Source organism: Volvox carteri (assembly GCF_000143455.1).
Source record: "Volvox carteri f. nagariensis unplaced genomic scaffold VOLCAscaffold_55, whole genome shotgun sequence".
Classification (NCBI taxonomy): domain Eukaryota; kingdom Viridiplantae; phylum Chlorophyta; class Chlorophyceae; order Chlamydomonadales; family Volvocaceae; genus Volvox; species Volvox carteri.
Window position 1 is genome coordinate 5,503 of NW_003307598.1, and position 25,669 is coordinate 31,171.

At 53.3% G+C, this 25,669-nt stretch overlaps 5 protein-coding genes across 5 annotated transcripts in view; 3 read left to right on the forward strand and 2 right to left on the reverse strand.

Annotated features, from left to right (window-relative positions):
- The window catches only part of VOLCADRAFT_96736 (uncharacterized protein), a gene marked incomplete at both ends in the record, with an annotated part of 6,447 nt that extends 5,044 nt beyond the window's left edge, over positions 1-1,403 (reverse strand). Inside the window, 2 exons of the mRNA XM_002955824.1 lie at positions 518-1,268; positions 1,373-1,403. Coding sequence (XP_002955870.1) covers positions 518-1,268; positions 1,373-1,403 — 782 coding nt within the window. The remainder of the gene's footprint in view (positions 1-517; positions 1,269-1,372) is intronic.
- Positions 1,404-3,021: 1,618 nt separating this feature from the next.
- Positions 3,022-4,001, forward strand: VOLCADRAFT_119189 (uncharacterized protein; the record flags this gene model as incomplete). Its single annotated transcript, XM_002955760.1, has 4 exons — positions 3,022-3,086; positions 3,157-3,250; positions 3,331-3,372; positions 3,936-4,001. 4 exons carry the CDS (start codon positions 3,022-3,024, stop codon positions 3,999-4,001), a joined length of 267 nt encoding a protein of 88 aa, XP_002955806.1.
- A 3,591-nt stretch (positions 4,002-7,592) lies between these two features.
- On the forward strand, positions 7,593-13,949 carry VOLCADRAFT_66258 (pyruvate phosphate dikinase; the record flags this gene model as incomplete). The annotated part of the gene is made up of 15 exons (XM_002955761.1): positions 7,593-7,664; positions 8,028-8,127; positions 8,594-8,721; positions 8,924-9,033; positions 9,282-9,512; positions 9,768-10,330; positions 10,560-10,801; positions 11,162-11,295; positions 11,616-11,763; positions 12,034-12,137; positions 12,308-12,617; positions 12,909-12,993; positions 13,216-13,330; positions 13,487-13,706; positions 13,848-13,949. 15 exons carry the CDS (start codon positions 7,593-7,595, stop codon positions 13,947-13,949), a joined length of 2,664 nt encoding a protein of 887 aa, XP_002955807.1.
- A 4,246-nt stretch (positions 13,950-18,195) lies between these two features.
- Positions 18,196-20,067, reverse strand: VOLCADRAFT_121463 (uncharacterized protein; the record flags this gene model as incomplete). The annotated part of the gene is made up of 5 exons (XM_002955825.1): positions 18,196-18,429; positions 18,583-18,910; positions 19,180-19,388; positions 19,697-19,832; positions 19,991-20,067. The coding sequence occupies 5 exons, from the start codon at positions 20,065-20,067 to the stop codon at positions 18,196-18,198; spliced, it is 984 nt and encodes a 327-aa protein (XP_002955871.1).
- Positions 20,068-22,263: 2,196 nt separating this feature from the next.
- VOLCADRAFT_96740 (uncharacterized protein) lies at positions 22,264-25,106 on the forward strand (the record flags this gene model as incomplete). Its single annotated transcript, XM_002955762.1, has 5 exons — positions 22,264-22,362; positions 22,532-22,652; positions 23,337-23,726; positions 24,246-24,649; positions 25,026-25,106. 5 exons carry the CDS (start codon positions 22,264-22,266, stop codon positions 25,104-25,106), a joined length of 1,095 nt encoding a protein of 364 aa, XP_002955808.1.
- Positions 25,107-25,669: the final 563 nt, after the last annotated feature.

Sequence of the window (25,669 nt, forward strand, 5' to 3'; positions counted from 1 at the left end):
CCGTCGCCGCCGCCGCCGCCGCCGCCGCCAAGGGAATGCGCCAGGGAGGGTGTGAGCCGGTTGAGAATGGTCAGCCCTTCATCCCCAAGCTCACGTTTATGGACCATGGCTTGGACGTTGCTGCGGGTGGGTCGGGGTTATGGGGTTATGTCATGGGATTGGTTTCGGAGCCGCGGCACAGATCAAGGGAGGCCCTCCATGGCTCAGATCGTTAACGGCACCTTGGGGCCTGAACAGGAAACCCCCCTAATCGGTGGGCAGGAGTGCAGTGCCGGAGTCCCAAAGCTCACTGCTCTTTGATCCGAAACCCAGAACTCCGTACACTGGATCCGCTACAACGGGTACATGATCTGGATCCAATAAAACGCATCCTCTCCACCAGTTACGGTATCATAGATCCAGAATCTTCACGTCAGATATCCCTCTAACAACTCAGTTCACATCTAGAATATAATAGGATATTTCTCTACCTATATCTGAAATAAAAAGATTCAAAAATTCAAAGTGCAACACCCACCCTAAATCAACGAGGAATACATCTCCATTGGCGCTCCGGCACACAATATTGGGCAAGCTGACCAGGCGGTTTCGGAGCCGCTCGTCCTCGATCAGTTTTGTTTCCGACGGTAGCAACGCCGCAGCGGACGCGCTTCCGCCGCCGCCGCCGCCCCCACCGCTGGCCGCGCCGCCAAACTCGTCCTCGAGCGAAACCATGCCAGCGCCATCGCCGCCATTGCTGGCACCTCGGACGCTTGGCGGCAAGGGCAAACTACCGAGGCTGCCGACGGCGGTGGCGGTGGCGGAGCCCGGCGGCGGCGGAGCCGCCGCCGCCACCGTCGACGCCGGCGTACCACCGCGACCGCCGCTACCGCTGCTCCCAGCAGCAAGCGCCGCCGCCGCGGCAGCGGCGGCGGCGGGCCCAATGCCTGGCGGCGCAATGGTCCCGTTCCCAGTCGCTGTGTATGCAATCCCGGCGGCGGTGAGAGTCTGCCCCGCGGAGATGGCGAACAGGGCGGCGGCGGTGACGGCGGTGTTCGTGACGCTGGCGCGGATGTGCGACGCCGTCAGGGGTCCGGCGACGGTGGCGCCCGCGATGAAGGCTGGCGAGGAGACGGCCCCATTGAGACTGACGTTCTGGCGGACTGCGAGGAGCTGGCTGCCGGGGCGGCTGTCGGGCTGATGGTGCCGCGGGGGGCGGAAGGTGTTAGACGGCGAGGCGGGGAGACTGCTGGGACGCGGCTTGGTGTTGATATCCGGGAGCCGAGTGACTGTGACCCAGATGGGGTTCGGGGCCGGGGGGAGGGGGGGAGGGGGAAGAGGGGGGAGAGGGGGGGGAAGGGGGGGGAAGGGGGGGTTAGGGAAAGGGAGGCACCTGGTGCGTGTGGGGCGACTAGGGAGGTCATCAGGAGCGTGTGTGTTTTGGTTCTCGTAAAACCTTGGCCGTGTAAAGAAAAGGAAAACCCCCAACCGCCAAACCCCCAACCGCCAAGCCCCCGATAGCAGACAGCAGACATCACCCCGGTCTAGTGGCGCAGAGGGCGGCTATTCCCGGATGTATTCCCCAGGAGCTCCGTACACTGACTTCGCCGTACACGGTCGTGCCGTAGTTGGTCGTCGCAACTGACAGATGTTTTTATGTGCGTGCGTCTGTGTGTATCTTAGAGTGTATGTGTGTGTGCGTGTATGTGTGTGTGTGTGCGTTGGGGGGAAATAGGGGTGAAACACTCAGGCTCCCCCGTTCCCATCCCTTCAATCTTGCTTCCTACATCCCCGGCATAAGGCCCAGGAATGCACCCTCCCAAAGTTCAATACCCGCCGGCCCCAACCCACTCCACCTCAGCCGTACTAGCCATAACCCAGGACGGAGCTTCTCCCCCCGGTTGCCTTATGCCCGTCCCATTACCCGGCGGTTTTTTCCCCGACATCATCCTCCCATCCTCCCATTCACGTAACCTCATTCACGGCTTCCAGCCATCCATCTATCCAGCTACTCCAGCTTTACCGCCTCTATCACCCTCCCTCTTTATAACTAGTTAGATTCGGTAGTTCGGAGCTTGCCCTTGTGTTGCGTGGTGTAGATCAGTTATAAGAATAGTGAAATTGGTATTAATTTGACCTGCGCCATCCTGCGTCAACCTAAGCAAAGTACGCTTCGTTGAATGCGACTTCGGGTTGCAGGTGCAGCGACCTGCTTTCTTACGCCTTCCCCCTTTCCCTACAGGGCCTGCATCCACTCCCCTCTTACTCCCCATCCAAAACGTGAATGCACCGGCAAGTCCGATGTGGGCAGTTGGACAGGGGGGTACCCACAATTGCTGGGTCCCTGGCGACTTGGGGATCCCGGCTCCTGCTGGGAACGAGGTTGCTTGCGCCGCTGCTGGTTCTTTTGCTGTCGTTGCAACTTTGATTGATTACCCGTTAGTGTCGGTGATGACGTAGACGGTTCGTCCTTTACCAGCTCTCCTCGGAGGCCGACTTCAGCTTCTCGCCACATGGTAACGACGTCCGGAGAGATGTCCCGGACGAGCCGCGAAAAGTTCCCCATAGAGTTGTATCTGTTTAGCATGGTTTGGGACTCCTGTGGCGTTGGGCTCGTCTCCGGCTCGTCGGGTAAATGTACCGACTTCTTGGGTGATCCCATCCTTTCCGGGAGGTTTGCCATTATATTTTGTTCGATTCAGATTATTCATACAAGATAATAAAGTACTGAAAGGTGTTAGCTTGGGTGGCTTAGAAGACTTCGGGAAGGCGATAAAAGCGTGTTGATGTGAGAACGCATTTTGATATGACTGATTTTGTTGTGCACTCATAATGATGTGGCAAAAGCAAGTGCGTCGTCGCTTTGCTTGAAAGCTTGGAAGTGGTTTGACGTACAGTTTGTGTCGTTGGAGAAGAAACCCGTTACCGGTTGACTTCCCATCAGTGGATCAATTGGAATGGTTTGCAAATTGGACTAGAATCAAAGTTGATTGCAAATAGGACTAATTTCATTGCTTTGGCGTCCTAGGTGTAAGTGCCAAAATGTTTGTTCGGCGCATTATTGATCACATCCTGAACCAGGTTCTTGTTGAAGGCCTCGCGAACAGGTGGGAGCTGCCAACTATGTCCCCTGCGTATCGACTAAATCGATAACCACTTTCTGCTTCCCCATCACAGTCGCTGGTTCCAGAGGTTCGCCGTATGGTCACACAATGCTATGAAGGAGCTTCAAGCCAAGAGCAAGGACCATTCAGGGACTCTGGACACACACGTAAGCCCTGTCCAAATCTGACCGCTCCTTGACGGCGTCCTGATTCTTGCCTTACGTGTTGATATTGTTCAACACAACAGGTCTCGAGTTTCATGGAGATCGCTAAGCAAAAATCGGCGCAGGTGTGGTGCTAGGGTCAAGGGGCCGGGGGTTTTGGAACGGATGGCGGCGATATGTTGCGCGATTGACACCTTTGATGCTCCAAGCGTCTCTGCACCTTTCAGTCACCCCACGATCGGGCCCTCGGTAGCGTTTTCATAATGAAAGGCCAGGAATGCGAGACACGGCTCGCCTGGTGGCGCAGCGGCGAGAAAAGATGCTCAACTGAAAATCGGGTGTGTGCCACTACACCACGCATCGTCGCACCGACCCGGGTTGTACCTCTCAGTTGTACAGCCAGAAGTAGTGGTGGATAACAGCGCAGACCCGGCCAGACCGGGGGCGGCAGGTAGAAGGAAGGTGGTGCCGTCCGGCTTATCTCATCCTCTGACTCCTTCCGGAACAGCAGCAGCCTGTGCAATGCTCTTAGCACACACCCTTGCTGCTGGCCGTTCCTCTTCTCGTTCCCGCCAATCCCTAACCCCGGTCCTGCCAGGTCCTGTCAGGTCTTTCTTTGCACCCCCGCCCCGAAAAAAAACTCCTCACGCCCCTTGCTCCGGAACCACCTCGTTCTCCTGCCCGACAGCTCCGCCAAGAGTTTCAGGAGGAGCTTCGAAAAGTCCAGCAACAGCAGCAACAGATGAAGCGCTGAGAGGGTATGGGGGGATGATAATGATGATAATGATGATGATTGTATTGGTGAGTGAAGCATGGGGCGAGAGGAATCGTAGCTGCAGGAGGTGGCGAGGACTGGGTGAATGGTTATACGGCCTAGATCTGTCTGCGGCCTCGAATGGCCTCGGACATCGCCGGGCCAAGGGCCGCTGCCGGGGGCCTGCTGGGGGACCTGGGCTGGCCTCGGCTGGGGGGGATACTTTTTGAAGTAATGATGGTAAAGGCTTCCAGACTGGTGGATGAATGGATGGATGCGAACGGCGGCTTGGCTGCAGAGCGCTGCGGACATGACTTGAGGACTCAGGGGCTGCTGGCACGGTGTTGTGTCGACGGGATAGCTTCTTTTTCATCTTTTGAGCCGCGTTTTGCTCCTCCATTCTCGGTCATCGATCATCGATCATCGCACAACGTCGCAATCTTCTTTCCCCGATCGACCACCAGACAATTGGACAACTGACGCGCAGTAGCGCAGTGTGGAAGGAGAGCAAAGCCATATCACCCGATTCAGGCCGTTTCTAGACTTGCCATTCCAGATCTCTAAAATGTAGGAGACCTGTGGTGAAGTAAGACAGAGTTTATGCTTCGCGATGGGGAAAAGGTGCAGCAGACGAGGACCGTGTGTGTTTTGGACCCCTCCCCCGCGCCCAGGCTATGGGTGGGATCTGTAAGGTCTGCAACGAACTGCAAAGCCGCAATTGCAACCGCAAGCCGCCGCTCCTGCGGCGATGGTTACGCAGGGCCCAGTCGGTGCCAGACGAGCTGCTCCTGGTGGTGGTGGTGGTGGTGGTGCGCTACACCAGTAGCGTACACTTTTAACCGATCCTGGTGCTCTGCGTTTTCATTTATTTCTGGACGTTGAGTTTCTTAACCGCGTCATGTAAACTGTCATCGCCTCTCGGTTGTAGGGACGCAACGGCGGGGTGGTTGCGTGGAAATTGTTGTACGGAGGATTGGTTGTAAGGATGTTCGTATCATGGGTGGGAATATGGTCAAAGGACTTTTTGCGCGTGGCAAGCTCCTTGCAGCAGTGTGGGATAGCAGTGTGGGATAGCAGCAGTGGTAATGGTAGTAGTCGCAACTGCAAGAATTTAATGTGGTAGGGTACTGTGGTGTGGTTGTTGTGGCGGAGGGTTCTCTGTGTGACGGTACGGTCTCAGTGTTATCACAGTCCGTTGCTGCCACCACACGGTAGGCCTCCTCCTACTCTGTTGCAGCCGATTGTGGTAACATGTATTAGATTTTATGGAGCTGTTCGTGCTTCATTCGGCAGCTGATTGGTGTTTTTGTGTGTTGTGTGCATCCGCATCCGCATGTATGTATGTATTTTTGTTCGCGCGAATGAGGGAAGCGCACAGTCTAAGTGTTTCAGGCATGGCAGCAGGGATGTGCCTGATTAGGCAACAACGCAGGGGGCCAGCGCATCGTACTCGTATGGTTAGCAAGTGCAGGGGGTTAATTGCTGTACAATGGGTGAAGCAGTAGGGGGCCAGCGCCGGATGCACGTATCGTCGTGCCCTGTGCACTTTCACGGCTGGTGAGTATGCCGTCTTGGTGGGTAAGGTACGGTATGGTACGGTACGGAAACCCTTACCAGTTGTGTAATGAAATTCGAATATCCTATTCGAATAATTCGAATAGGATGGGGGACCTGACGAATCACACCAGGAAGGGAAGGGGTTGATGATATCGCACACAGCACAGATCACACAGTGCAGTGCGGATTAGGGGCAGGGGAAGAGCAATGTGCGCGTCTACAAGTGCGTCCTTGCGAATATAAACGATGTACCTCCAATGTCTGTTTGTATGTATGTAAGTTTTATGTTTAGTGAGCTCATGACCGGGGTGGGCGCATACCTGTCAACTGCTCAAGGGTGACCTACCCTTTAAAACGTCCAGTTCGGTAGCCCTGATCAACTCTTAATGCCAAGCCGCGAAGCATTAAACAACCCCTTACTGTCGACCAAGTCGGAGGAAATAGAAGCACCTCCAGCGCCCTTCACGCTCCAAATTCACACCCGGGGAGACGCTACGGTGGAGGATAGCTCCGCTGGAAGCGCTAACAGTTCACAGCTGGTCGTACTGTCGACAATATTCATAGTAGCGAAATGAGTTCGGGGTTGGGTGGGCGGACAACTGTTCTCGTTGAATGGTTGTTCTCGTTGAATGGTTGGTTGTGTGGCGGGGGGGCCGTGGATGACCCAAGAGTGCGTCTCTCACTTCGAAACCAGCCGGCGAGGCGGTCTTACTCAACTCTCCTCGCCTGGTTTCGTCAGGATTGTTCATCTGATGCAACCTTTTTTAAAGCAAGGGAGCTCCCCTGTTTAGGAGCGTATCCCAGCCCTAGGCCTTTCCCGCACAGCAGCAGCAGCAGCACGTCCTGGACAGCCGGAAATTCCCAGACACCAAATCAAGGATTGTTAAATCCACAAGCAAGCGCTGTACCCCTCACACACCCTGGATGCACTCCGCCGTCACGTTGGGGGATGCAGGTATGTGGAAGTCCAAAAGAAAAGAGCCGATACGGACAAGCCCGGTTAGGATGATGCAGCTGTCGGTTCGTTGTTTATGTTTTGCCACGCAGGCCTGGTACTCGTGAAGGATGGGTTTATTCTTGATAAAGGAGACGGTTAGGATTGGGGTGGCTGGGGCAATTTGTTGGTGGGAAACGTCCATGGCACATGTGGGAAGCTCCCCCGCAGACGGGGACGTGCGGCAACGCGCTGAGTATAGTCTGCATGACCTCCAAAAACCTAAAACCTAATCCGGTTGACTTTTAAAGACACTGAGGACAAGATTTTGTGGCACGCATTCCCATGAAGATGGCGCCCGCACATAATCTTGCCTGGCCACGAAAGGTAAATGCTATTAGCAACAAACAAATTTGTCGGGCTTACCCCTTAACTCAAAGCTGTAATAAACCAGTTATGCTACTTTGCTAACCGTAACTGTAGCCTCGGGGAAAACCTTTAACTCTCGCGGTAGTCCATGCACCCAAAGAGCAATGAAGGACCATTATTTTGCTATCGTTTTGAAGTCCGTTCAGGCTCCTGCTGGTAAGTCCAGACCGGCAATTGATAAGTCCAAAGTCTGTTGTCCTGTCACTGATATAGGCAGTACCAGAGCTGAATGAATTATTTTAAATAACCATTACGCAGGAGATGTGCAAGCGAGTTCTCGGTTGGGTGATGAGGCAAATCTCATAAAAATCCCGGACTATCCCGGTAACGGCCACATAGCTCAATATCCGACAACGCCCTTTCAGATGTGTAGATGATCAAAATTGTTCTAATTTCATGCAGGATTGTGCCCCGAGAGCCCTAACCGTTTATTATGTGCATGACAGCGTAGGACAGTACACAAGTACCGGTCGACATAAGGCCCACGTCGACAGCTGCTGAACGCTTTTTAAACCCTCCGACATACCTTTAGTCCGCAAGAAGCGTTGATCTTAAACTGTTCTTCTCAACTGCGACATATTATAGAGTGGAAGTTACGCGCTAGGTAACTAGCCTCAAATTTGCGGACGGACATAGCGGAGAATCTGACCTCAGCTTGAAGGTAATTGAGAATGTCGACCATCCGCCGCATCTTTCCCTTCAGCCGGGGCAACAGTGATGGCGACAAGAGCATGAAGGAGCTGGTGAGTGGGCGTTGCTTGCCACTTTACTTTACGTGACTGGGCAACGGAACCTCTTAAATCCTGGATGGATATTAATGAATTGATTCATGATTGGATTTCTAGTTGCGTCAACTGTTTCGTGCCACACTTAAATTGGGTCAAGCGGTTAGTCGTCGAAAGACCACGGACTCACGGACACAGGATAGCCCGAAGCTACCGTAACATGAAAATGGACATAATTATGTCCAAGAGACACAATCATTTCGACTACTGCTGTGTCGGAGCTTGACGAAGCTTTCTTGCGTGCAAGCATGGCTCTGGCGTCCCTTCCTTCAAAGGTTTCTTCCTCCAATACCGCATCCCGCCATGCGTGATGACCTGCAGCTTGGTGGCAAGGGAGCTAATCTGTGTGAGATGGCACGATGTGGCCTCAACGTTCCTCCTGGGTTCACTATTACGACCGAGGTTTGCCAGGAGTTCTACCGTTGCGGTAAGACACGAGTATTTTGTTATTATGCTCGCCTTACCGCCAATGAAATTTATTGAAATTTGCCTTCGCTACGAGGTTTTTATATGGTTGGGATGTCAGTTGGATGTCGGTGCTTGTTGGAACAAGTTGCCTTCAGTCGTGTTGCCTTCAATCGATAAAATTTATGGATCAAGGTTTGTATGGTCTGTATTATTGGTATTCTAGTGCTGCACTTCCACTTTCGTCACAGACTGTGCACTACTTGCGCTGACCTACTGAATTGCAACGCGGACACTTACTTGAGGGTGGCTTTCCTTGCGCCACAATATAATATTTTCCTTTTTAACAATGACGTCGAGGATGTTCCCAGGACCATATTTCAATGATTAGTACTTTCCGGCCTTTTACCGTCCCAGCGTCCCAGTTGAATTTAACAGACCGACGAAATCAACCAACGCTACTACCTCCTTTCCTTACTCAGCCGAGAAGCTGCCCGAGGAGCTTCTGGCCGAGGTTCGGAATGCGGTCGCTGGCGTTGAGGCCGAGATGGGCCTAAAGTTCGGAGACCCCGCTTCGCCGCTGCTCTTCTCCGTTCGCTCTGGCGCTGCGGTGAGATTGCGATTATTCCTTGCCTTAACAGCGTCTAAAACGTAGATATTATGAATTGCGAATTATCTTAAATTGGCGATGCTATGACATAACCAGACTGACACAGCAACGTGGTTTGCCCTCTGCTGCCGTCAGCCTATCCGGCATAAGTTCCCTTGCTGCTACCTTTGCGCTGCTTAATCAATTGAAAAATCATTTTCAGGTGTCCATGCCGGGCATGATGGACACCGTGCTCAATTTGGGTCTCAACGATGAGGTTGTGGTTGGCTTCGCCGCCAAATACGGCGACCGCTTTGCCTTCGATTGCTACAGGTGCGACAGCGACAAGATGCGATTGTCTTGTTGTTCATTTGTGTTATCTGCTGTATTCTTGGCCAGCTTGTAAAAACTCCCAAGCTTCAAGCCTCTTGCGCAGCTATCTTCCAACTTGGCCCTTTCTTCCACACAAAATATCTCATATCCTCACATAACTCAACGCGGTATTCCTATTCATCCGCCCGTTTTGACGCAGCTTCTATTCTTAAAAGTTGACATGGTTTCCCCTGCCTGGTGCCGTACAGGCGTCTGCTGCAGATGTTCGGTGATGTCGTACTGGGTATCCCCCATGAGGACTTTGAAGCCAAGTTGACGGCACTCAAGGCCGCTCGCGGCATTCAGTACGACGTGCAGTTGGATGCCAACGATCTCCGAAGCCTGGTTGCCCAGTACAAGGAGGTGTACGAGGCCAACGGCAAAGAGCTGCCCCAGGACCCCTGGGAACAGATGTTCATGGGCATCAATGCCGTATTTAAGTAAGTTGGTCACAATACAGATTATTTTGAGTTCTGTCTAATACAGATTACATGAATCTGAATAAAGTCTTCGGATATAAAGCTGTCGGATATAATTCGGATATAAATTCGACCACCAGCTACAAAGCATCGTTTACATGTGTTCTTAGAGCTTGCTGCACGGTAACGTGAATAGCCAAAGGCCGCAGGTGCTGCCGCAGGTAATAGTTAAATAGATAAATAACTCCGTCTCGCATCGGCATATGATGTTTTCAGGTCCTGGAACATTCCTCGCGCCATCAAGTACCGGGAGATTAACAAGATCACCGGGCTGAGGGGCACCGCCGTCAATGTGCAGACCATGGTGTACGGCAACATGGGCGACACCAGCGGCACGGGTGTGTGTTTCACTCGCAACCCCGCCAACGGCGACCGGGAGCTCTTTGGCGAGTTCCTTATCAACGCGCAGGGCGAGGATGTGGTCGCCGGCATCCGTACGCCCATGCCCATCAAGCTCATGGCCGATATCATGCCGGGGATTTACGCTGAGCTGGCCGCGAATACGACGATGCTAGAGAAGCACATGAAGGACATGCAGGATGTCGAGTTTACTGTGCAGGAAGGCAGACTGTTCATGCTGCAGTGCCGCAACGGCAAGCGTACGGGTACGGCAGCGCTCCGGATTGCTCTGGATCTCGAGGCGGAAGGTCTCATAAACAAGGATGAAGCAGTGCTGATGGTGGAGCCGCGCCACTTGGATCAGTTGCTGCACCCGCAGTTCGAGGATGAGAAGAAGTACGTCAAGGACGTCATTACACGCGGCTTGGCGGCATCGCCAGGTGCGTCTCCTTTAAATTACAACAGCCGCTGGATTCAAAAATCATAGGAAAAAAACTATACTTATTTTTAAGAAAATCACGTAAACTCAATTGTTTTTGGTCGATGTCTTGCCCGTTGAAAATGGTCCTCCTAAAATGGAATCCTGGAATGTTTGGATCTGGTTGTGTTGTTTTGATCAGCTCGTTTGCCCTCGATTGCTTGTTTTGTTAACAAAAAATATCCTGGTAGGCGCTGCGGTGGGCCGCCTGGTCTTCTCCGCGGAGGACGCTGAGGAGTGGAAGGCGCGTGGTGAGCGCGTCATCTTGTGCAGACATGAGACCTCCCCCGAGGATGTGGGCGGTATGCACGCGTCCGAGGGCATTTTGACCTGCCGTGGAGGCATGACGAGTCACGCCGCGGTGGTGGCGCGCGGCTGGGGCAAGCCCTGCGTTTGCGGTTGCGAGGCCCTGCACATAGACCTGAAGTCCAAGGTATGAGTTTGGGTATTTGGGAGTCGGCGGAGAAGTTAAAATGACCGACATATGAGCCTTGCGGGACACAGTGAATGGCGAGATCGTCATATTGTCTGTCGGTGATGTGGTCCGATGCTGTATTCTTCACGCGACGTGGAAAGCGCCACAACTTAAGGGTTCCTGTTGCAGGGTTGCGATAGGTCTGCTAGGCTTTTTGACATTGTGTAACAGATACAAATACTTGTAATGCCGTCCATCACCTGCTGGCACCTTTGCTATTTTCAGTTTACAACAACATTTACAGTTGTCGTGTATTTTATTGTCATCGCACTCTGATCTTGTTTATTTTCCTGATTCCCACAGGTCCTTACTGCCGAGGTTAACGGCAAGGAGATTGTGCTGAACGAGGGCGACTGGCTGTCCCTCAACGGCACCACGGGAGAGGTCATCAACGGCCAGCAGGCGCTCAAGAAGGCCGAGGTCACCGGGGGAGACCTGGGCAAGCTCATGGCGTGAGTGGGCAGCTGGGGTGTGGGGCGTGTATGTGTGTGTGTGTATGTGGTGATGTGTGGGATGGGGTGGGGTGTGCGTGGGGGGGATGGGGTGGGGTGTGTTCGTGTGTGCGTGTCGTCCATCGCGCGGCAACGTGCAGCACTTTCCACTGCCAAACACGGTGGATTTAGATTGTCATCAAACGGGGGGCGGATACGCGCCAATAGTGTTTAGTACATCACTACGGCAGTACACCGGCCTCTTCCACCAAAAATTATCCCGTTGTCCACGTCTAACCGGCCCCCATCGCGTCCTTCCCGTGTGCCTGTTTTGGCAACAGGTGGGTGGATAAGGCCCGTCGCCTGCGGGTGCTCACAAATGCCGATACTCCCGAGGATGCCTTGGTCGCCCGGACGAACGGTGCCCAAGGCATCGGGTTGTGCCGTACTGAGCACATGTTCTTCTCGACGCACGAGCGCATTGCTGCGGTGGGTGGTAGTAGCAAAGTTGGATTGATGTGTGGGATTGAGGGTATTTAGGGTATATCATTTTCCTCACCTTCGTGCGACCACGATGCATATCGCGTTTGGACTTGATGCTCATAATGAGCACTTACCGGTTTATTAATTTCTTGCTCTGTCGAGCACTTGTAGACCGAGCGTGCTGTTGTTGTTTTCACCGACATCCTGCAAAGGCAGCGTGTACCCTTGTTGCTCCCTCATGGTTGCTCACGGAGCGGTCTTGCTAACCGTGTGCAGGTTCGGCGCATGATTGCCGAGGAGGAGCTTGACAGCGACCACAAGCTCGAGGCTCTCGAGGACCTCAAGAACTTCCAGCGCCGGGACTTCGAGGGCATCTTCACGTAAGGAGGACGGAGCGATGGCTGACAGGAATGGAATGGAATGGAGAGAGAAAAGGATGGATATTAATGAGTCGGACCTAAGCTATATGCCCGAGTTCGGGTTTACGTGGAAAAAGCGTCAAATTCCTACAGAAAAAAACTCGTGAAATGTTTCCTTTTTGTTTCTGCAGGGCCATGGACGGCATGCCCGTTACCATTCGCCTCCTGGACCCGCCGCTTCACGAGTTCCTGCCGCAGGAGGGCTCTGCCATGGACGCCTTGTGCGCTCAGCTCGCTAGTGAGCTCCACACCACTGTGGAGCGCGTCGAGGCGCGGCTGAACGGTCTGCGTGAGGTGAACCCCATGATGGGCCTTCGCGGCTGCCGTCTGGGCATTGTGCATCCGGAGATAACGGAGATGCAGGCGATGGCCATCTTCGAGGCTGCTACAGCGGTGGTCAAGGCGGGCGGACACGTGCACCCACATATCATGGTGCCGCTGGTGGGTTCACACGGACGGTCAAGCCATAAAGTCAAAAACACATGCCCGTCCGAGCGACATCTCCACTAGATAACTTTTTTTTTAATGTCCCTGTTGTTGATGATATGATAGAGAAACATATGGGGATTTAGGATAGATCGTTGGGATGACAGCAGTCGGCATTCTAGAGTTGGGTGTCGTGTTTAGTTTTGCTCTTTAGTGCCGTTCGCTCCCCCCGGCTGAGAGGTTTCGGAATCGCTTTCTGGAGTGAGCAGCCCCTCCCTGGCGTTGTCGCTCCTCTCGCCCCCAAAGGTCGCCACCACAGATGAGATGGACCACCAGGTCGCAATCATTCACGCGGCGGCTGCCAAGGTGGCGGACGCGTCGGGCACCAAGGGTACGTGTGCCTGCATGTGTTTTTGCCGTATTTCTTTTCTCGACGATCCCTGTGATTCAACAAGGATCAACGCAGTGCAACACAGCAATCGTAACACTTTAATAATATTCAACGGGCTGTTCAGTAATTATTTTTGTGGGGCTTTCAACACATGCCCAGTGGTAGGCTTTTGACTTTTGACTTTTGACTGTCGTTTTCGCGTTTTTCTGTTCATGGCCGCAGTCCCCTACAAGGTCGGAACCATGATCGAGGTGCCTCGGGCCGCTTTGCAGGCTGGTCTTCTGGCGCAGCGCGCCGACTTCTTCTCATTCGGCACAAATGACCTCACCCAGATGACGTGAGACTAATATTAATTTGTGGGGAGGTCACTTGTATGCTTCTGTGATTGTGCAGGTAGCAGTGGTATGTGGAACATTTTCACCGGGAATATATTATTACTTTTTAGGCGGCTCTAAATACTGAAAAACGGTTGTCTGTTTGTCGCTATTAACAGGTTCGGAATCAGCCGTGACGACGCACAGGCCAAGTTCCTGTCTCATTACACTCGTCAGGGAATTCTGCAGACCGACCCCTTCGACACCCTGGATGTCATCGGTGTGGGTGAGATGGTCAAGATCGCCGTGGAGCGCGGTCGCGCCACCAAGCCCAACCTGGAGCTTGGCATCTGTGGCGAGCACGGCGGCGACCCGAGTTCCATTGCCTTTTTCAACAAGGTATGCTAATCAGGATTTGCGGATTTTCCGGACGTTCCGTCTGCCGTCTTCAGTATACGTTCTGCGGTTGATGCTTTTAAAATTCCGGTTGCTGATGCTGATACCTATCTTTTAAATTGAAATGATGAAAAAATCCTGCAGGTTGGTTTGGACTACGTATCCTGCTCGCCGCTGCGTGTCCCAATCGCTCGGCTGGCGGCAGCCCAGGCCGCCATCAAGGCGGCCAAGGCAGCTGCCAAGTGAACTCCGCTTTTGACATTGCTGATTTGAGCTGGAGCTGGACTTTAGGAAGTGATAACGTGGGGTAGTTTTTTTATTTGGTTACCCTGCGAGAATGCATCTTGACATATAACAGCTACGATGTCCTGTATCTGCAGGGGTTGACAGATTGCTGCTCATTAGTTGAAGATGAATGTAAGTCTTAAGTTTTCAAGTTGTCTGGTGTTGTGGCTGGGTTTCAATGTGATGGTGCGATTTTTATTCTTTTCAAGGATTTTGCCACGAATTTTGCACCTCAACAACCAACGAAAAGCACGTTTATTGTGGAGAGGTGAGCATCGGTGCTGGAAAAATGAAATGCATATTTGAAAAAAGATTGTGTTTCAGGTTTCGTTAATTTTGGTTTTTTTGGAATTTTGACATGCCTTCATTCCTCCAGATTGTGGAGATGTGAAATGCTAGGCGAGTATCGTTCTTTCGCAGTCGGCGAATTTGGTTATGCAGCTCCCCGTCTGCAGCGCAATAAAGAGTATTGAATCGTGTGACGCTGCCATCAATCGGTTTGTCCGGCTGTCACCACTTAGTCACCACCAACGCCGTGGGCTGTAATTTGCAAAATGTAACAGACGAAAGGGAAAAAGTCTTCGTCCCTTAAGCAACAACGGCAGTTTTCCGGCATTTACTTCTCAAGTATGTTTTATATCTATCGTATAGCTGGATAACTCTTACACCATGCGTATATACCACAGAACTCTTCACTTTTAGCTTCTACTTTATATTTGAGGCAAACCATTGAACCTTTTTCCGCGCGTCTGCAAAATGTATGTATATAAACCGGTCCATTCATCCGTCCTCGGTTCAACATTTTGGGAATGGAGGAGGTGACCAAGTGCAACAACACCGTATTATCGTTGACCCTAACATGAATGGATGGACCGCACGTATCTCTCCCGTTTGGTCAGTTGCCTCCTGCTCATGTCGTCTTCCGCTGCTCTGCTGCTTCTACGACTATTTACGCCTTACTCACATGTCCGTATACATCCCACCCTCACTGAGACGCGGGAAAGGCAGTAGGTGCGTGCCCCGTTCACCCGCAGCTGACAGCGCTATCAAATCGCGGCCCTTTTGCATCGCGGCCCTCTTCCGGAGCTCCCTCTCCTTACTTTGCGAGAAGTTGTGTCACGGGAAGCCACGTTCCTGCCTTCTTCAAGTCCGCCGTCGTGCAGGGAGCCCTGTGTTTTGCTATTGCTGAAGTCCCCTAAACTGCGGTTAGGTAGAAAGTAAATAAGCGCAAGATGCAGCACACCGTCCTGGGCAAGCTGTGCTCGTCGTCTTAAGAAAGATGCAAACTGTTGCCCAAATAGCCGGAAGTGAACTCAAGAGAGACAGCGGTCGGGACGATTACTTCTATGTTACAAAAACGGCGTCAGTCGAACAGTTAGGTACCAACGACGGTTGCGCCTTAATACATTTTTTAAAACGTTGATATAAAACCTGTACAGCAAGGGTGGAGGTTACTTTCAAACCTATTCTGCCCCTTTCATTTATTCTGCACCAATCGGCAACCGCAGACACAAAGGCGGGATATGCTGAGGCGGCCTTGGCTTCGCATGCCCAAATACCAAAAAACGTTCACGAATCAACAACTTCGCCATGCATCCACAAAATAATATCCCAAAGGATGCTAGCCAAAGCCATCAACTCCCCAAACATACAGCTAACCACAGAATTGTGACCCAGATAATGACGATGGTGAAACGCGCACAATCGAGTGCCTGCACCACTCGCATACCTGTGCGTGAACACTAGACCGAACCGCAAATTTTGGAGGACAACACCGGCATATCAAACTACTGATGCCAAGTGCATGGGCTATTACTATACTTCCATAACACGTAACCAGGTACAATTTGTGTGTTTTGTGTTGTACCTGGGGCATACACATACGACAAATCTGCAGGAGTAGCCCAAAACCTCAGCCTCAAAAACTTTTGACAAAAAGCCTATATTCAAAAGGACCCAACAGCTCCGCGTGTAAGAAAAAACATCGCTTTATAAGCAGGACACTTGCACTTACAAAACATCCCGGCCCTTGGAAGTTGCAAAGCAAAACAACGTGCGAGGCCTTCAGATACAAAGACCGACACAAACGTCGGATGGCCACGCTGCTCATTCAAACATACAGCTGTCCGCCCACTCAAAACTCGGCGAAAGCACAAAAATAAACTAACTTTCTCTTCTGCAAGCTTTTCAACCTGAAAAGACCTATAGACCAGGTTTCGACACCTATCACAAACCAGCAGATCGACATCTCCCCAGCCGCGCTGTCAAAAAGGATTCCTTTTTCCAAGATAAGCACCGCCTTCTTCCGGCCAGCCTTTCTCCATAGCTGTTAATGGTACAAAGACAAAAGGCTGACTGGACGCAGCCCAATCGATCATCGCCACAATGTAAAAATACAACTGTGACCTCACACATCCATGGCTGCCACATTCCGCTGTACAAAGGGAAATTATACCATACAACTGCAGTCCAAAAGCTTTCACGAGGCCTCCAAGTGCGCGCGCAGTTACTACTGGTCGGCGCCGCACGCTCGCACCACAGAAACGTCCAAAAGAGGAGCACCTCGAGCACCTCCGCCCCATACAGAACCAGGAGCCGCCTCCTCTTGGCTCGGCACTAGCTGCGCCCGGATTTTGAGGTACCAGAGCGCCTATGGATAACCGAAGCAGAACAAGGGACTGCGAGAGTGACGTGGGCTGGATGCTCACGCACTCGGGCTTCCACCATCCCCAAGGCCGACCATATAGCTCACCTCCGTTCCGTCACGCCACCGTCATGGGTATATATCTAAAGGCGCAAAAGACGGGGAACGTGCAGCTGAAAGTTCCACATGTGAACGTGCAACTGTTACGCCAAAGTAAAGACGCGACCGAATTGCCCAGACCAGATCGTCGCTGCAGCGACCCTTCATCTGTACAAAGCGCCTCCAACCGCCCAAACTGTCACAGCGGAACCGGTACGCGCTCCTCCTCGCATCTCGACTTTCCTTATCAGAACTCGGCCATTTTTTCCTCACGTTTGAAAATTGTTGAAACTCTAGGGGACACTGGCCCTCAAAAAGGCGCGAGTGCCACCCGGGACTCCTCTTAAATTGCGCGGCCAGGCCGCAGCGCCCCTCGTCTTGCTGCGAAGAGAGATACCCAAAAGATACCTATCTGCCCCCCCAAAAAACATTTCCTCTTTAAAACAGACCTGGCTCGCTCCGATTCTCCAATTCTGCACCTCTTTCTGCTATAATCTTGTATATCCTCCCCTCCCTCGACACACGGGTAGGCTGTATAGCGAAAAACGCACTTCAGGCACGCCGCAGGGCGACCTAGAACGCCTCGTAGGCCGTCAGGGAAATCGCTCTCCCATGGAGGAGCTGCATTGCTATGTGCGGGGAAAAAGCCAGCGACACCGGCGGCACCAATCCATTTGAAATGCACGCATCCCAAACTTCAGGAGGCGAAGAGGACAAAAACCTACGGGCGGACCGCTGCCCACATTCTTCCTCCCGCAAAGCACTGCGACACTAGGTCCCCCCAATGGGACACAGCCTTTCCTTGAAACTCATCCCCCTCGACATCTACCACGCGACTACTCATCACACAAAACTATACAAAAACCAAACTTCTTGGACTGTGGCGCTAACAGCCGCAGGAGAAAGGAGGCCATCTGGGTTTCTCAGTGAAGAACATATTTGCTTCGAGCTGCTGAACGCATTAGCGGAGAAGGTAGAGCTTGCCGCAATGAGCCGTCTAGTGAGGCGCCATTGTTGTAGCAATAGATGGGAAGCTAAAACACAACAAAAGGGACAAAGGGTACAAAACCAACATCCATGCCAGTCACCTGTAAAGGTTTGCACCTTTTTTAAAACTCTTTTAAGGTGCACAAACCTCGGTTGAAGTTCAAACGACACGTCGTCGACGCCTCTCCCATATTTCAGGACCAAGGTCGAATTCACCACAGCTAAGGAGATGCAACACTAGGTACGCAACAGACGCCGCAGGGCAGCAAAATGAAAAAGAAACCAAACTACAGAAACCAGGAAAAACCCAATTTCCATGCCGCAACTGTGTATATATAGTCGCCGTGCGCACCCCTAGGAAAAACGCCCTTCCCGGCTGTGATGTCTCTTGTCCATGTATAACGGTCGCGGTTGTACGGCGGTAGTTTTTAGTTCCAGACGGAAGCAGTTCCGGAGGAGGCTTCCCGCGCGCGCCCCTCACGCACACCGTACACCTGCGCTCGCCTGACTGGCAATAGCCAGCCCCTGCAGCACCGCCATCCTGCAAGCGGCGCTGAGGTCCTCCTGCGCCTTATTGGGATCCTCCACACGAACCTCCACCTGCTCTCCCTTTGCAAACACCAGCTGCCTCGAGTTGCAGAAGACCTGAACCACCTCCCTCGCTTCCATGCTGTCGCCCCGTGCCGCACACGCGTGTTCGTGCAGGAGCTGCTGTGCGCCGCAGCGCGCAGTCCGTAGCAGCCTCCCCGCGGTAGCGCCCGCGGCACCAGCTGATGCAGCGGCTGGCGCCGCCGCCGCCCCTGCCCCCGCCGCCGCTCCAGGTAAGGTATTCTGCAGCGGCTGAGGCGGCAGCTTGCTCCTCACAACCACCACGTTGTTAGTCCCGACCAGCTCCACTCCGACTTGGGCTCCGATGACCACGACGTCGCCAGCGCGGTGCACGTAGGTGGGGAGGTCGTCTACTTGGACGTCTAGCAGCTCAGGGCAGCCGCGGAGAATGGTGGAGGGCAGGAACTCGGGGATGAGGGCGCGCAGCGCCTGTGCCTTCAGCGCGAGGGCCTTGGCATCCAGATCCAACATGTCCAAAGAGGTGCGTGAGACGAAGAGAGCAGCCACGTTGGAGTCATCAAGCTTCTGCCAGACGAGCCGGTGTAGCTCCGACAGACGCGCGCGAAGGCTCTCGGGCGTATATCTGCTCAGGGAGGACATATGAGGGCCGGAAAATGACAGGGGAGTCAAAGCAGGAATTGCAAAATTTTTAGGGAAGAAGAGAATGAAGGTCATCAATGACGCGTATAGCAAAGGAGCAATCCCTATTCCTATAGAAGCTATACATGTTACCAATCAGGAGGCATGTGCACAGCCCGGCAAGAACGCAGGGACAGCAAGGATCTAGGTTTTATGATTTTGCTCAAGACCCAGTAGCGCTGAAAACCCCAGTACACGAAACAATTTCCGTACCTGTCAACAAGGGCCAGCACATGCGCGTCCTGCATAAAGTACGGGCGCATCAACTGCCTCTGCCGATTAGCATCAAGCAAAGCCTGTACCACGCCGGTCGTCCGCTGCGCATCCTTCCACAGCAGAGTCGGGTGCCGCGCCAGTAGACCCGAGCAAAGTCCACGAGCTTCAGCATCAACCTGATGAAGTGCCGCTAGCCAGTCTTCCACCTGCAGTCGACAGGCGCGGCCGTTCAATGATCAGGCAGTGCAGCTACGAGACGTCCTTATTAAAAAATTTTATACATGGTAAGAGCAACAGATACGCTTAACTCCGGTAGCCCATAATTAAACATGTTTTGCATTTAGGTCAAGTGTGACGGCGCCTTAACGCGGAAGTTGGCTATAGACCCAGTTGCAGCATTAATTCAATTAATTATCACCACTCCTTTACGCTTGATACCAGCAAACCCCAAAAGTGCGAGGTTGTCTATTAAAGGGATCTGACTAGGCATCACGTTTTATCTTCTCCCCCCCACCTGAGAAGATTCTGCGTTGGCCACACTAGCTTGCCATGCTGCCGTGGCAGCGAGGCTTGACGTGCTACTTGTGAGGCTCGCAGTGCTTTGGCGCTCGTGCTGCATGGACCAGGACGAGCCGAACCCTCCCCGCGACCTGAACATTGGCGCCGAGAAGCTGCGTTCCTGCTGTAGCTGCACACTTAACAGCAAGCTGCAACCAGAACCAGTATCCAGGCCCTCAAGGGACGACTCAACTGCAGAGCCGCGCGGTGGGAATGAGGAGCTACGCGAGGCAGACGTGAGACGCCTCACGCTATACGCAACCCGCATTCTTGCTGAAGTGCTGAATTACCGACGTCCGTGCCGGGAAAGAAAGAACAGCTGACCATACAACCCACGGCTTTGAAATTTAGGGCTGTCCGACGGGGGTCTTTTTGCCAGTACGTGTGTACGAGCAGCTGACGCAGCGGTGATTTCCAAGGATTTGCCTACCACGGTCGATAGATGTGAAGAGAGAGATTATTCATTTGCTGTGCTGTAAAGCTCAGGTGCCACTGGCCGGTGAAGTGGGCTGTTCAGAGGAAGATATGCGAGATTTTTGTCTCGTCACGAATTAGCCGGTGATGACTTCCTTGCTCGCAATATTCTTGCTTAGCTTTATGATATAATGGTGTATAGCTACAGCTACTTCGTTGCTGAAATGGCAAAGATCCGAGCAAACTGCTTTCGCAGGGAGTTTAGCAACTAAAGTCCATCTTTCTGCATTCTCCAAAAAGGTTTCCGTTGCTATTCAGAAGATACAACATTAGTTACCTTTGTCGCTGTACATCCCAAAATCATACAAACTCGCCAGCTCACAAGTGCGACGAGGCTTTCGGAAGTATCCGAAGGCTTTCAAGAGCCCGACAAACCTCCCATCGCAAGGCAGATTCAAGACATGTTTCCTATACAAACCTGCGGTACTATGGCCGTTCCCTTACTTGTTTTGCTAGCATGTGCAGCTGCACAAGCCGCACCTCGCGTTGCGGTAGTTGGCGCTGGAGTTGGTGGAGCCTTCACTGCCACCAGGATAGGGGAGGTCTCCGACCCATCTCTTCAGCCGGATGTTGACATGTGTGTATCTTAACCTAGCCTTCAGGCAAGCAGGCATTGCCCTCCAACGTGCGCCGTGTGTGACATGCGTTCCGCAACCGCAGCTTTGAGGCAGAAGCACAGGAGGGCGGCAGGATACAGCAGTTTTATTATGAAGAAGAGGTGCGTTTCATCCATGCCTATCAAATACACGAGCTTCTATGTCTTAGCGCGAGTTACCATTTTCACACCAACACCACGACCAGACCATGAGGAAGCCTTGCTCTCAGCCATATCGAAACATTAACGACATGGCATCCATAAAATTCGAATTACCCAAAGACCATCCCCTGGCGTGCTCGCCTAGGCGGACGGACACAGGCACACAACATGCCGCCTCGCAGCTCAGAGAAAACATGCCGCCTACACACTCCACCTCCCAGGATAACAGCCGTGCTCAAGACGGCTCAAGTAACAGGACATTCCGTTCTCACGCGCCACCCAAAAGACAAAACCGTGCATCTGAAAAAGCAATTCAAATGCACGCATTACAAACATCTGTTTACTTGCACGTCGTGTACAACCTCTTCCCCCCCAATCACACGGTCTCGGACACTGTTTTGGCGCCTTTATTTTCACCTAGGGACAAAAAAATCTCGACCACCACCCTGCCACAGAAAACCCTAAACCCGAAAAACCCCCAAAACTTTAAAATTGCGCACAGGCTTTGGAGCTGGGTGCCTCCATCTTCTGGGAGAAGAACCGCTACATAAAAACCGCGGCGGAGCGGCTAGGGCTCACCCTGCGGCGGCTGAATGGCGCGAGGGCCCGTAGTAGTAGTGGCGCCCGAACCCGAACCGATGATAGTGGCGGTGGCAGCGGCGCCGGTGGCATCACCGACAGACACGGGAAGAAAGACGTCCAGTCTACGCGGAACGAAGACGTTTTGGGAGGAGGATTCGCAGTTTGGAACGGCACCGCGTTTGTTGTCAACATGGTGCGGTCCTCCAGTCGAGGGGGTGGGGAGAGCTGTGGGGGGGTGGGGGGTGGGGGGCCCGGTGGAAGGGTTGGAAGCCCAGGCGGTGACGGGTAAATGTCTGAGGGAGGTTGACCAAGTGGAGCGGCGACGAGGGATATAGATGAAGGAAGCCGAAGCGGAGAATTTTATTCTTACGTTGCGAGGATTTTTAAAATGGGATGAGGATTTTTCCGTGCTGTAAAACGAAAACATAAAACCATTATCCAGTACTGATGCTAGTTATGGACAAAGTTTGAGAAAAGGGCAGGGAAGAAGTCGCGAAGTTATAACGCCTTTGATTTAAACCCTTAAAACTCGTTATCGCTGTAATTAATAAAAACCCGCACACCCAACTAAACTCGACTCAACTCACGTCGCCCAACAGACGGGTTCTTGGTCCGACATGCTGCGCGCGGCGCGGCGGTACGGCACCGCCGCATTACGGTATAAATGGCTCGTGCGCGACGCTTTCCAACGTTTTCAACGCGTGTACGACATGCAAGCGGCAGGTACGACATGGAACACTCCCGATGCCATGCTCCGAGACCTGGAGCTCTTCAACGAAACTCAACAGCGTTGCTCGGACTTCATGAAGGTGCGTACGGCAGGGTACGGGGGGGTGTTGGGTTGAGAGCGTTGGGGGGGGGGAAAGGAGGGGAGGGTGCAAATGGAAAGGCGGGCCTGGCTGTTACTGAGAACTCCCTTCTGCCGCTTTGACGTGCGCGGGCGGGCATATGTACATCCATATGTACATCCGCACGCAGGACTGGTTACAGCAGCCACTGTGGTGGTTGTGGGGCGGCGCGGAGTTTGCAGATGAAGTGGCTGGGGCAGCTAACCGTTGCAATTATAACCAGAACAACGAACAAATGAACGCGCTTGCAGGTGCGGCCACCAACTAGTACTTTCCATCTGTCTATCTGTCCGTCTGTCTATCTGTCCGTCTGTCTCCAGATCGGATGCGGCAGGAGAGATGGGGATGAGGGTTGGGGGAGGATGAGATGGCAGGGGGGTTGAAGGTACCCTGCAGCACGCACCCCACAGAGCATAGGAGTCATTCACAGGGGGGTTCCATGCCAGGTCCATTCCATATATTCAGGTCTGAAGCTTTGCGGCTATGATGCTCTATCCCAACGAAAGGGACTCGGTCTTCCACTTCCAAGTTCAGTCTACGAGGCGACCGGGGCGGGCCTTCGAGCTAATCAGCGGGAAAAGAATTGTGTGTGGGAAGGGGGACGTGCTGACAGAATCAAGGGAGTCATAAAGGTTTGGCGCATTGAGCACACGGAGCGTGTTGGACCAGCTGAACCAGCGGTTTCTCAAAGGTGGCTTCCGGGACGGGGGCTTTTGGACTCCCCGATAGTTGCTGTGTCAGCGTGGGTGGTGCTGCTTGGGGGAGCCGCCTAACGCCCTGGCCCCTGGCTGTGAAGTTGCACCCACCATCGCACCCTCTTTTAAGTAAGAAGGTGCTGAAGGCAGCGTAGGCAGCCCTGTTGCACTTGTGCTGCTACTAGTACTGTTACACTTTTCCTTATTCAGCGGAGTGGATTCTCCTTTGCTGTACTGCAGGTTTGGTGTCTTACATGCCGATAGCGTACGGTGCTGTATTTCAAATCGAGGGCGGCAACAGGCAGGTGGTTTCGGGGCTGCTGGCAGCGTCGGGGGCCCAGCTGTTCACGGCGTCACGAGTGACGATGGTACGGCGGCGGCAGGAGGATGGCCGATACTTCTTAGAAGTTAGGAGGAGTGGCGGGATTCCAACTACCGCCGCAGGCAGCGACATGAAGGACGGGATGAAGGCAGAAGACGAGGAGCTGAAAGACAAGGCTGACGCCGCCGCTAAGACTGAAGCTCCGGCCGCTGCAGATGCGGTGGCGGCAGTAGTGCCGGAGGATGTGGACCCAAGGAACCTGAGGCGTCATGAAATGGCGAAATTCACCAAAGAAGGCAGGTGGTACGGTACCTGGGAGCTGGTACGGTAAAAAACACCCCCCCATGGATCCTGAATCCAATATCGCATCAGCCTGGTGCGCCACATTGCATTCTCTAGGACCTGGGGCACCGCCAACAGCCCCCAACCGGCACCTTTCCATCCCCTCCCCTCGGGCCCTCCTTCGGCCCCGCGGTGCCCTCTTCTACGAGAGCTGTGTGGTCGCCCGCTCGCTCCTCTCTTGCCGTGTTCCCGTGTTTTCCGTGATGATGATCGCCCCCGGTTCGCCGGCGTCCCTTTGGGGACTCCCCTTGGTGGCACCCCGTGATTTACTTCTGATTTACTTCCGAAGGCCACCGATGCACGAGTCCCTGTGCGTCTGTATGTTCGTATGTATGTGTGTTCATCATTTTGGATCGTGGGATCGCGGGATCATTTTGGATCGTGGATCGTTGGATCCACGGCGGGTTGCTGCCTTGCCGAGGCCTTACGAGATTCCCTTCTCATGCTCGTCACCCTGCTTGTCCTCCTCACGGCGCTTATCGCAGTTTTTGGACCGTACGACGCCGTCGTAATTGCGACGCCACTGCTTGGATCTGGAATCCAGTTCGATCTAGATGGGGACGGTAATGCCGACAACGGCGATGGAAGCCGGGAAGCGCCGGGTGCGTCACATTGCGAGGATACGGATGCGGTGCCAAGTGGCCCCGAAACCGTACTGCACCAGCCGTACCAGGTCACTGTGACAACGTACATTGTGGCGGAGCGGCTGCGTGCCGGGTACTTCAATGTAGTACGGGTGCCGCCAGTGGAGCGAGTTTTCGTGACCAGCGACGCGCAGACGCCGTTTTCTTCTGTGGCCATGAAACGTCTGGATAGGGTGGAAGGTGTTGGTGATGGCGGAGATGATGGAGGTGGCAGCGGCAGTGGCAGCGGTCAGCGGGTTTTCAAGGTGAATTGGGCCCCGTCAGGAACTGGCGCTGGAACTTGTCTTTGCATGTCTTTTGGCTTGCCTGGGCTTGTATGTAGGAAATCACTGGAGGTCAGTCCCGCCGGGCTGGTACATTACCTAGATACAGACACATAAGCATACGTACGTATGACAGACAGACAGACAGACAGACACATAAGCATAAATACTCAAGGAAACATAGATACACACATATACAGATGTATGGTCTACAGTTTCAGTAGGAAATCCGAGCACGCTATTTTCTGATTTACCGGAAGCAAAACACGTCGCTGGTGTCTACGGAGCTCGCTTCGATATAATGAAGTTATTCCCGTGTACCACCATCGACATACATTTCCCTCATTGCTGCACGCAGATCAATAAAGCGCACATAGACCAGGCCCGGTCACAATACACACCAAACACGCATAGACCAGGCTCCGTCCGATACTTGTAACCGTCACACATAGAGACACACATACATACATACATATATAGAGGGTTTGGCACCACTGGTAAGGCGCGACCATTGCCCCCGGGAGATCCCGGGATCGATACCCGTTAGGGTCAAAGTCCTTCCGATGGTGGAAGGCATTGCGCCCCTAGTTGATGGACGGTGGTGACCTGGGATAAAGTTAACCTGCGAGCCGACCAGGAACGGAGTTGGGCCGCTGTCGACCCGGCAGATTCCGTTGGATGCTGGTGGTGGGTGCGGAACCTGAGCGATCCACTGAGAAGTTGACTAGGGTGACTGGATGAGGGTGCCCCGAAATACCGGGGAAGGCAGGGTTTCGCAGGGTAGCTGCCACGGGCGAAGATACACCCCCCTGTTTCACACATCATACATACGCATTCATTCTCTTTGGTTTCATACCATCCGACCTCCCCGTCCCGAGTGACTCTGAAAAAAACACGCGCAACACAGACCTTCTCCCCCTCACATTTATCCCCCGAGCACGACGATTTGACTGTCGTACAGTGGCGAACATTTTACTTCTCCGAGCAATCAGCTCACAGCCC